A 12,541-nucleotide genomic window follows, 5' to 3' on the forward strand; every position below is an offset into this window, starting at 1 on the left:
AATATGATAATATAATGTCATATTTGTAAACTTATTAATGAAGCAGCCAGTGTCATACAGGTGGTTTGTTATTAACTGCTTAGCCGAGGTGGCCAGTGTTTGTAACATGACTGAGATCAAACTTCAGCAGAGGGGCTAGAGGGACAAGCAGTGCAGGCTGTGTTTATTTACTTTACTTTTTGGGGTGATGAGAGGAGACATGACAGAGTTAGTCTATTAAAAGACTAACAATACACCAATATGGCAACATTTTGGATTTAAAGCTGACAAAAGAGCTGTCCTCACTGGCTGCAGGTATGTGAGCTGAACTTGTCGGATGCTGTGCTTCTATTTATTCCTGTTGCTCGCTTTGAAATTGCAGCAGTGTGCCATGACTGGCCGATTCATGACGTTGAAATGAAGAATTATTTATACACAAACCTCCTTTTTTCACTACAAAAAGCTAAACACTGTCTCAGCTGGCTGGAGGGAGATCACCAGAAAGCTGATACATATACATATACATACATATGATATAATGAAACATTTCTGCTTAGGGAAATAAAACAAGCTAGGCTAATGTTAATTGCTGGATATCTTGTATGTAATTTCCAGTAAATATCACAATATTAAATTTGTGTTTTCTGATATAAAAAGTACCTTAAGAAACGCAGGAAGATAGCAAGTCGGCTACTTGCCATCTCTGAGTGTTTATGTCTTCCATCTGATCTTGACAGCACAGCTGATGTTGCTACATGGTTTGTTCACATGAAGTAACATGTTTATGTGGCTATGAGCTGTGCCACGAGATGCCACATGATAGTTAGACACTTTCTTTCTGTTGGGACACGGTGTCATGATGTTACACTCAGAATTGACTGCTGGATCATGTGGGACACCTGGTACAACTCAGTAAAACGGTCCGGTCTGGTGTTTGGCTTAATCTCAATGTTCACATCGGCTTAACCCCAGTACGTGGTTACACTAACTCAGCCAGTCCTTTAACCATGTTTTACATTAATGATTTAACTAGTCCTGATTTAATATGTTTGCCAGCTACATTAACTTAGCCTCAAGAATGAACTTATAAGAATTTGGTGGTTGAAGGTCAAGGGTCACATGGATCTCATGAAACATATTTTCAGCTGTAACTCAAGAAATCATAAGCTAAGATTTCCCAAAGATGTCTAAATTCTAATTTTCCTTGTATGTGATACCAAGAAGTTTACAACACTGTAGTACAACATAAGTGTCATAAGACAAGACAAAAACATTAAAGGCTCAAACACTAATCAAACAAAGATTAAACAAAAATAGTCCAAAAAAAAAGACAGTGAATCTGGGGGTTTGCCTTCACTTTGGTTGGTGATACTGTTTACAAACAGTAAGTGACAGTTCCTGCAGGGTCTAGCTTTAAAATGTGTTTCAGAGCTGAAGGAGGCAGCCGAGCAGGCCCAGGCTCATTACCGTGCAGAGAAGCAAAGACGCAAAGAGATGGAACTGAGAGTCAACAACATGGAGGAGGAAGTGCAGGACCTCAAGACTGATAAAGAGAGCCTGGAACGAGTAAGTGTATTTTATTTCATGATTTTGCTCTTCTGTCAGTAAAAGGGGACAGACTTTGGTTCTGCGCAGAGGCTGTGAACTTAATACTAGTTTTCTATGCGCAGAAGTCCCTGTGCAAACAAGGATAACATGTTAAGGAAATGAAGAATTCAGACAGGAGTTTTTCATATGGGAAAAAGTTGTATTGTAAATGTTGCCCCTCTCTTTTAGACCCTTTCGGACAGGAAGAAGAAGTGGCAGGCAGAGCGTCAGCGTCGGGATGAGGAGGTGGAGGAGCTCCGTAAGAGCAGCCAGCAGGAACTAGATAATGTCAGAGCTCAACTTCGTAAGGCCAGGACCAGCACTGACAACGCTGCGTCTGATCAGGTTAGATCCTATCAGAGGGCTAAGCAGCAAATCATGTCCTGTAGAGATCTGAAGGATAATGTAATGGTTCAGTAACCTGCAGTTGGTCATCTTTCTGAATTCCCTTTGATACATCCTGGATCGATTAACCCTTTGTGCCCTTTAAATGCCTGTTTTTTGTCATGATGCTACCATGTTTTTAGATGAGAAAAAAACAACACAAAAAATTAGTAATTGTTCAACATACTAAATGTAAAGTAGTTTTTTTATGATGGGTTATATCAATTATTTGCAGCAACACTGATTGTGACAGTGCTTCTAGTGGAAATAGCATGTATATTCTCCATATGCCAAATTTGTATGGTAAAAATGATACCATCAGGTGGAAAAAAGTAAAAATGACAAACACCAAGGCAGAAGCCCAAAATGACACCCAGAAATAATACTATGCTTTGATGGCTGTGGAATCAAAAATGTCAGTTTGAATGGGTTTCAATGGAGCATTTTTTAACAATTTAGTTTCCACATTGTTTTTTACGACTTATTGTAGGAGCAGAGCTGGAAATTCCAAGATCAATCAAAAATAAACAATCTTGGCAAAATGTATGCAATACTCATAAATACAGCCAAATCGATCAATGACGAGGAAAGCGCGTAAAACGCGCAAAACAGTCCGTAAGGGTTAATAAAAGATGTTGTTTGGCAGTGCTTACCTGCAGTGGCTACATTGTCAACACTGCTTTCCATAAGAGTACTTATTACATGTACCGTGTGTGTTGCAGTTGTCTCAGCTGCAGGCGGAGCTGGAGGACGAGTGGAAGGGGAAGTGTGAGCAGATGTTGGCCTCTGTTAAAGAGCAGCACAGCAGAGAGCTGGCTGAGCTAACGGAGCAGAGAGATGCTCTGCTGGACAAGCTAACCCAGCTACAGGAGAAGGTAGACCAGCCAGCCATGATCAAACACAAACAAACACATATCATTTAATCACTTAGTTTTCTCATTGGTTGTTGACTTAATGAGGAACTTCAGTTTTGCACATTATGGTCACTTTAACAGTGACACTGGTGAGTAACACTATGGGAAACATAGGTTTGTTTAGAACTTGACGCATGCTAGGAACTCGAGGTCAGTGATGTATGGAATATACTTGATGTGTTGCAGTTTTTCTGCATGGGATGTATAAAACATAGAGTATAAGTTGTCGTGTAACATGATACATCACACGCAATCATCTGCTCATCTGCCCATCCAGACCGCTTTATCCTGAGCAATAGTGTGGAGGCAGGTGAGGCTTTTGATTTTTTATCTTGCAAGGCTCCAGACTGTCCATTGTGCACCACTGCAACTTGCAGATATTATTGATATGTGAACTGGAGAGCTGTTTCCAGCTCACAGTTAATCAATCCTCACAGTTAACAGCACTGCAGTAACAATTTAACTAATTTATTTTATTACAACACTTATTCAACTTGATTATAACAGTACAAAATGTAACTTTAGTATAACAGTACTTTATTTAACTGCAGTTCATTTAATAATTTTGTATTTTAGAGGTCTACAATAGTTTAGAGGAGATTTCAAAATATATTGCAATCTTGTCTAAAAATTGTAAAATAATGTATTATTTTTAAGCCATATTGCCCAGCCCTACTAAGAGCTAAAAATTATGATATCTTGGCCTCTGTTACATTCATTTCGGAATTCTATTTATAATCTGAGTCTGAGTAATGATGCTTGGGAAACCGTATTAATGATTATGTAATTTCTCTTCTCTAGTTTTACAGTAGTGTTTTGTTTTTGTTTCCTCTTTTCATGCAGGTCAAGGTGATAATTCAGAATCTGTAAAAACATTTAACATATTTAATAAGCATTGTTAGCTGACATGCCAACCATAGAACAACCAGCTGCCAATAAATGTTCCAGAAACTCAAAGGCTCAAATAGCTGATGCCTGAGAAACCAGATTTGCAAGTACCTTGAAATTTTGTAGGCTAGCTAGTTTGCTAAAAAAAAATAACTCACAAGCGTCTTTTTTGCAAATACACTGTGATTTATTTATTTATTTGTATCTACTGTTATTGTTTAGAAAATGAATCCACAAGAGGTAGAAAAGAACCATTAGATATGTTCAATTCTCAAAGTATAAAAAACAGAGCCTGAATACTTACATGTATGAGGTATGACCACCTAGTTTTCTTCTGTAATGCACACTTTTCAAAATGAGGTGTGTTTAGTCAGAAACTCAGTGGTTTAGGCAGCTTTTTTTGATGTATTGCATCTTTTTTTATTTGATCAGCAACAATCAAAGGGTTTTGAAAAGACTCCAGTTTCATTTGTATGTGTTTAAACTTGAGCCATCATAATTGGAAATAAGAAAAAGTAGTTTATATGGTATGATTTAAACGAATATATGATTTTTGATTGTCTCACTCTCAACAGTTTGCGGTTCTGAAGCAATCGAGAGAATCAGAGGAGCAGACTTTGCTACAACACCAGGGGCAGACTGAAGAGCTGCAGACCCTTCAGGAAAAAGTAAGCTGGATGACGAGTTGTCACTCATCCTGTGCTTCTAATCATTGATTGCTGCTTCCTATGCTTCTGTTTACACCCCTACCACACACACACACACACACACACACACACAGTGTCTGTGTATTATTGTCTTGAAGTATACAGTGCTGGAGCAGCAGGAGGTAGCTGTGAGGGAGAAGCTGGAGAGGAGAGTGGCTGAACTGGAGAGGAAACTGGCAGAGCAAGAGAGTTCAGGAGACACTTCAGCTGAGGTGAGGAGTCATCTATGAACACACACACACACACACACACACACACACACACACACACATACACACTCCTCTGACTCCTCTGCACTTGCGCCATCATAAGTGGTGTTCCAATTGTCTGAAAAACTCAGGTGAGCGAGTGAACAATGATGGTCACTTCAGAGGTCTATATGCCCCACAATGCAGTGCAGTTCTGCAGTTAATGCAAGAAAATCAATCCATGGTTAAGTGGCAGTAATATATGTGAAACTCTGTTTGCACCACAAAGGACAGAGAAGATGAATAAATTGGTAAAAAAAGGGGGAAAAATAAATAAATACATTCACTATCTGACACATTTAAGTCTCAGTTTTTCTTACACATCTTACAGGTGTGTATAAGTAGGCTTACATATCTATAGACTGACTCATCTATCAGCAGATAGTTGCTTAAGAAAATTTTATTGATAGCTGATATTTTATTCTATCCATCCATCCATGCATCCATCCATTTTCATCCACTTACCAGGGGTGGGGTCACAAGGGCAGCAGGCTGAGCAAAGTAGTCCAGATGTCCCTCTCCCCAGCAGAGCTTTCCAGCTCCTCCTGGAGGAGTGTGTTCTGTGTTGGCCCTGGGGCCTCCAAAATTAGTTGGACATGTCAAAAAAATAATGTTAAATAAATAATTTGAGTTAATATTTATGTGTATTGATGTGATTTGTGTGGTTTCTGTATTCCCAACATTATCTTTAAATGCACGGGAAAATAGCTGCTTTGCAAGATATCATTAACCCATAAAAATAATAGTTATGATAATCATGATACAGATCTCAAGTAGAACTTTCTTCATCAGAAACTGATGCAGCTAATTACCAAGTGCCTGTCTGAGTTTTACAATCATCCACAGAAGACACCTTCGCCACACTGAAATGAGTCTGCAGGTTTTTCTGATGGTTTGTAAAAAGCAGCATAGTGCTCCCCCTGTTGGTTAATCTGTGATAGTTGGGCTGAATGTGAAGAAGGGCAGGCGTGTTTCAATCAAATTGCCTACCTGCTTTCCCTTGACTCTTAATGTGGCCTCCGTGAGACGTCAGCTGTGGTAATACCAAGGGCCGAGGGGACTGAATGAGGGGAGGTAAAACTACTGCAACATAGCATATAACTTTGTTATTTTGGAAGTCACTGAGTAAAAATCCCAAATGATCAAAAATAACTTGTGACCACCAGCAGATGTCAGTAAAGGATGGCTGAGCTTTCAGTATTGCCCACTCTTAGTTCCCAGCTTGCTTTTCACCACACATAAGCAGGAAATACAAGCTGCAAGGGAAACAAAAGGCCTTTCTCAAAATCAAGGCTATGTTCGAAACGGTGTACTGCATACTACAGTTGAACTCAGTATATAGTATGCACTACATACTACATACTGCATTTGACAGTAGTATGCAGTATAGGTTTTCAGTTCAGTCCGTTTGGCAGTATGCAGAGCCAGGCATGGCTGGTTTCTGTTTTTTGAAAGCGGAAGCAAACAATAGCAAAACCACTCACGAGTAGCATCCATCTACGGTCTGAAATAGAGTAAACAAGTTATATACGATATATATACGATAGTGATGAAGGCTTACCAGTGAGATGAATAACGCCTTTGTAATGACTGGAACTGACCAGATGTACCGCCGTTATGTTCGCATTACTGTTGAGTTCCCCCTGTATTCTCATTTTTATTCTGCTTCAATCATACCGAGTGCCTTTTTCAACCTTCTGATTGTATCTTGTTCATGTGAAAGCCCAAGTTGGTTTGGTTGTATCATGAACCATAGCCCCTTTACAGTAGCCGAATATTTTTAATTAAATACGTTAAAATGTGCTCATGTCTCCTATATAATTGCACTCTTATTAGCATACATTGGTATGTGGTTTACCTGATAAAAGTAATGTAAATGACCTTAAAAGATAAAAAAATATGATTTTGGCAAGGCCTAATTAATAAAGTGTAACACTAGGGCAAATCAGTAAGACATTCGGGTATTTCTGGCATACTGTGGATTTTGTTTTTCGCTTTTGTTTGCATACTGCATACTGCATACTACATTTTGACCAAATCAGTACGTACTGCTAGTGTAGTAGGCGGTTTCAAACACAGCCCAGGTTCGGCCAAGTTCAGACATGCAAACTGAATGGAAGTCCAAACTCAGCAAAGTAGACTCAGGAGTACAAACTCCAGAGGACAGGAGGACACAGTACATTCTGCAATTGGAACAGCAGCGTGCTTGATGATGTCATCAACAGGCAACAGCCTTTGTGTCTACACCAGATATCTTCACTGTAGTGTTTGCAATATAACAAAATATGAAATAAACACAACCCTGCCTCCTTTTGTTTTCATTCATTTATCCTTTCATTTATTCATTCATAAATAAATGCTATCTTTTCTGTGTTTCCTATTGATCATTACTATAAATAATTTGTATGTATTTATATATATTTCAAGTGTTTCTGGATTAATAGCCCTCATCTAAAAAGCCATTTTCAGGAAAAGGCTTATTGTTGTGGATGTTGGTTAACAAAATTTCAGATATCAGATATTGAAAAAATTGAAGAAAGCAAAAAATAGCAAGAAATTAGTGAAAAATACAAGAAAAAAAATCCCCAGAAATGACCAGGAATAAGTGCATAAAAGGCGTTATAATTTTGGAACAAAATTTAAAAGTATGCAGTTATGATCCATATAAATACAGTTTTTATGGCTTTTTTTCCATAGACTTTTGAAAGAATTTGCATCAATGTGCTCAGTGTTGAAAGGTTTAAATAGTTGTGAAAGGCATCTGAAAACAGCACAAAGAAAGTGATGCTGCTCCAGGTATCAAGGGGTTAGTGCCTGTGCATGCATGTGACATGACTCATTATTTGTGATGTGTGTTCGTGCAGGTAAAGCGTGTGATGAACGGAGTGTTTCATTCTCTGCGGGGAGAGTTTGACCTCAGTGAGTCTTACAGTGGCCAGGCAGTGCTGGGAGTCATTGTCACCACCATTAAGGTAAGCAGACTGTCAGTGGCAGGCTGGCATGTCACGCACAGAGCACACACAGATTAATAACACATTTTGCACAAGAACAAAAATATGAAAATGTTTGGATGTAAAACCTAACATACTGTAACTAGCAGTATATACTGTGATACATTATGTAGCTGGAAACCCAGTGTTGGTCAGCTATAAATGTTTGCCTAGATTATTAATAATAATAATAATAATAATAATTATAATAATAATAATGATAATAATATCAATAATAATCTATTCAAGATGCACCTTTCAAACTTAAATTACAAAGAGCTTTACAATAACACAAATCATCAAATTAAACAAAATCCAGGCACAAGATATATTGTAAAAGATTAAATGATCACAACAAATCAGACCTTTCAAACAATTTGTTTTTTGATCGTGATTAATTGCTAGATTTCAAAAGTTAATCGTGATTATTTAACTTTTTCTTTATTGCATGATTACAATTCCATTCTCATGCATTGCGAAACACTTTTAAGTCCATATTGATAAAGTAAAGCAATTCTTACCAGATTGTCTTGATTGGGAATCAGATGGCAGCTTTTGTTGACTGATGCTGGTCAGTTTCCGTCCCTTCAGCAGCGCTGTGGTCAACATCTTTCATTTAGTTTCATCCACAGATCTGTGGAGATTCACACACTCCAAAACAGTGCTTTGCTGCCTTTGGCTATGTGGTTACCTGCTGACATCAGTGTGATTAGCTACAGCTGTGTGTTCAGCTTGTACGTGGCAGCAAATTCAAGACTGTTTAGGGGGCCGAAAATGCAGTAGGTTAAAATAACACATTTATAGTGCATACAAAAAACTAAATGTTTTTTGCTCCAAACTGCATGGGACTGTCATAGAGTGGGTATGTCTGTAAAGGGGGGACTCCTGGGTACCCACAGAACCCGCTTTATATTCAGATATCTTGAGGTCAGAGGTCAAGGGACACCTGTGAAATGGTAATGGCATTTTTTTCTTGCCAAAATTTAGCTTAAATGGAGCATTATTTAACCCCCTTACTTAGAGGCTAGCATGACAACCCTAACCCTAACCCTCACCCTCAGTTCTTCTAGTTTCACGAGTCCAGTATTATCACTCTGGCTTTTAAAACTCATCCGGTACAGCCTTGTAAAAGCAGGAATGCTGGCTGGGATCACATGCAGTCATGCAATTTAAAAAAATTAATGAATTATGTACAAACTTTAATTGCATCACGATTGACGGCTTAACACTGACAGCCCTACACTAAATACCATCACTTAAGAAAATGCTGTAAGGTACCGTAAAACTTCAATGAAAAGCAGAGACCCTTTTACCAGCCGGTTTGGTGACACAGTTTGACAAATAAAGGCAGGCCTTAATTGGACACTAGGTCTGGTTATAAAAATAAGACACGTGGTGCTCACTCATGATTAAACTTTTTGAGTCTGGGTGGATATCAGTGCAGTAAAGATGAGGACAGCACTCCAATTCAAACTTTTTTATTGACACACAAACATTTTGGGCCAGACATTGAATTTGTCAGTTCAAAGAAATAAATAATATGTATACCGGATGAATAAAAAATACAATTTATAAGAATCAAGCACATGCAATCTCCTCATTCACCCCATTAGGAATGAAGGTGCCAAGGTCATGTATCTAATATGTCTCCCTTTGGAAGAGGATTTAGTCTCTGTTGGCTCCTCTCTGTGGCATCTCACTGTCTCTATGCCTCATGTACTGCAGTTCACTCAAGCTGCTTCTTACATTAATAAAGTGTCCAGCCACAGATGATTTCTCATCGTGATTACCATTCGAACATTTATGTTCACAGATCCTTGTTTTTAACTCTCTTTTGTTTTACCAATATATAATAGATTACACAGACAATTTAACAAATCAGCAACAAATTTCATGTGACGTGATTCTGCCTCTAATTGCAACGTCAACACCAGACTTCATGCGGCATATTTCCATTCAGAGTCAATGCAAAGACCCAGATAGATGCTAATTTGGCCCAGGTGACGCAATGGACGCAAAAACGCCTATTTCGCCAGAAACAGAGCAAATAAGGATCTGAACGGCCAGAGATCTGTGAGCAAAATATAAAGTTACGTGTTCAGCTCTAAAAATACACCTGTGTCTGTGTAAACTAGTTTTTATTTGAGTTTCCTCTTAGAAAAATGGTCGAAGTAATTAAATTTGGTCTTATATTGTGGAAAGTAAACAACAGAGGGCCTTTTTTAATTCACATTTATTTTCCAGAATGTAACCTTGCAGCTGCTCAGTGGAGCAGACAGATCTGCACTGAGAGCAAGGAAGAAGGAAGAGGAGGCAGAGGAAGAGGAGGAAGAAGAAAGTAATGATGTGAGACAGCAACAGGAGACTGTACAGAATGTCCATGTGAATGGTGACAGAGAAGTCAAAGAGGAAGAAAAAGAGGAAGAAGAACATAAAGCTGAGTCTCACCAAGTCAGTGAGACGGAGATGGAAGAGGAAGTAGCAGGAGAGAAGGAGACAGAGTCAGTAACAGAGACACAAAGCCAGGAGGAGTTATCAGAGGACACTGATCTCAGTCCTGTCTCTCCATCTGAGCTCAAAGTGCAGAAGACAGCAGAGTGTGAAGGACAGCAGGAGCAGGCAGGACACTCTGCTCTTGAAAACTCTCCCGAGGAAACAAAGATCAGCAAGTGTGCAGATTCAGATGATGAACCTGATGAGAGTTCACCGCCTGAAGATGGACAGGACACTGTTTCAGAGAGGAAAGATGCAGTGAGCGGCGAGGTGGACGATGGAGAGCTTGGAGGAGAACAGCACGCTGCTTCACAGGGAGCTTTCGGACCCCCGGCCAACCCACCTCCACCACCGCATGCACCACCCAGCAGCTCAGGAGAGGACACCAGGTGAGTCCTGGCATGACTGGTCACTACATCACATTAATCTGGCTGACTGGAAACACCAGAACTACAGCTTAGGGCCTGGGCGGTGTTAAGCTGTTGTAAAAACAGCCTTTTACCCTGCGTTCCAATACCCATACTACCATACTATTTAGTATGGCAGAAAAAGATTTAGTATGTCCCAATACGAAGTATGTGAAATGCAGTATGCCAAAAATACCAGGATGTCCTGCTACATCCGGCCGCATTTTGCAGTATGCAAGCCATCATGCTTTTCTGACTATTCTTACCCACAATCCGCTGCTGCAGCTTTGTTACATATTGACAGCAGGGTGACAGCTGACAGAGGCCGCAATGATGAATGCCAGTGCAATCAAGGGACTGATGACCAATCACATGTTAATAATCGCAATATATATTGTTCAACTAAACAAAATAAATCATACAGATAACCACCAACAAAAATAAATGAAAATAACAATGACAGAGAAATGCATATATAGGCTAATAAAATGTATATATAATGTTAGAATCCACAATGTATGCAGTTATAACTTAAAGGTTAAACGTTGTTAAGTAACAATAGCAGAGCTGTCTAGGTTAACCTCCGTCTCTGTTGAGTTTGGCCAATGGCGATTTGTTTTATCTCCATGTAACAGTTATATGAGAAAGAGGGTCAAAGTTCAGGGTGCAGTATTATGAAGAAGTTGTATGTCCTGATTGTGTACATACTGCATGCAACAGTGCATTCTTTGCAAGGGCAGCCATAGTACCTTCTTAAAGTAAAAAGAAACAGTATGCAATTCGGAATGCACCCTTAATGTTCTCACTAAACCTCATCTGCCACCACATCAGCCAGTAGAAAAGGCCAGTTGCAATAGTAGGTTTCTACCAGTAGAGGGCAGTAACCATATATGTTTTTAACACTGTTTGTAGAATTCATGCAGTCAAATGTCAAGAGCTGGAGCTGAATCTAATAATAACTCATACTTAGCAGGCTTATATTTGGGACAGGCGTCTATGTGGGATGGGCTTTTAATGTCTTTCACACAAAACTGTTTCTCAGAAAAGATGGAAATATAATCAAATTATTATAAAACTTTGAAACCAAAGCAAACTGGCTTTTATTTATTTACTTTCAAAATCATGGGAGGAAGGTAATGAGCAACAAAAGAAGAAATGACCCAGAAGTTAGCAAGAAATCTGTGAAAAATACAAAAACATTTCCTGAAAATTTGCTCAACAAACAAGGAAACAAAACAAAACAAATGACAAAGTAAAACAAAACAAAACAAAAACACAGTTCACAGGGCATTTTTCCTTCGCCTTTTTAAAAATAGTTTTCTAGATCTACTAATCTCTTTTTTTGCATCTCCTATGTTTATCATGCCAGTAATGCTGTCTTCTTTGGTACAAATGGTTTCAGTAAAATGAACTGGATTACTGAATTGTAAGAATCTTATCAAGCTAACATTGTGTGTAGCATGTCCATGTTAACAAAAGCTTAAACATAGACATATATTATATATGTGATCTAAGCAGCTAGCTAACATTAACTCCAGCAGGTACCAACAACCAGGTCTTATACATCCAAAGGACTATAAAAATGAACTACATGGTAACCAGGCTTCTAATTGAGACAGGCCTGTATTTGTCTTTCCACCCTGGGCTGGTAAAAGGGAGTGGGCGTTTAATAAGAACGAGGCTTTTATTTGAAGTTTCATTGTTCCTTGACTCCAGTTGTAACATATGTATATATGTATGTGCATGTGTACACACTCATACACTCTTGTTGTACTCTGCTCTCAGTGTGACTGGGGAAACAGGTGGGGGAATAGGTGAGGAAAACGGAGAGGAGCCATTTTTCCAGATCACAACTCCTGCCAAACTCCCAGTCGCAGCCAGCGAGGAGGAAGAGGAGGAAGAGATGGTGAGGAAGGATCTGTAGCTCTCCTCGCTGACCCTGGC

The 12,541-nt window shown here is 39.1% G+C and overlaps 1 protein-coding gene across 1 annotated transcript in view; it reads left to right on the plus strand.

Annotated features, from left to right (window-relative positions):
* fkbp15b (FKBP prolyl isomerase family member 15b) overlaps window positions 1-12,541 on the plus strand; it is a 37,726-nt gene that overhangs the window by 24,516 nt on the left and 669 nt on the right. Inside the window, exons 21-28 of the mRNA XM_042488143.1 lie at window positions 1,409-1,545; window positions 1,756-1,911; window positions 2,673-2,825; window positions 4,328-4,420; window positions 4,558-4,671; window positions 7,572-7,679; window positions 9,942-10,579; window positions 12,383-12,503. Of these exons, the coding sequence (XP_042344077.1) occupies window positions 1,409-1,545; window positions 1,756-1,911; window positions 2,673-2,825; window positions 4,328-4,420; window positions 4,558-4,671; window positions 7,572-7,679; window positions 9,942-10,579; window positions 12,383-12,503 (1,520 nt within the window). The remainder of the gene's footprint in view (window positions 1-1,408; window positions 1,546-1,755; window positions 1,912-2,672; window positions 2,826-4,327; window positions 4,421-4,557; window positions 4,672-7,571; window positions 7,680-9,941; window positions 10,580-12,382; window positions 12,504-12,541) is intronic.

This window comes from Plectropomus leopardus, chromosome 6 (genome assembly GCF_008729295.1).
Source record: "Plectropomus leopardus isolate mb chromosome 6, YSFRI_Pleo_2.0, whole genome shotgun sequence".
Taxonomy (NCBI): domain Eukaryota; kingdom Metazoa; phylum Chordata; class Actinopteri; order Perciformes; family Serranidae; genus Plectropomus; species Plectropomus leopardus.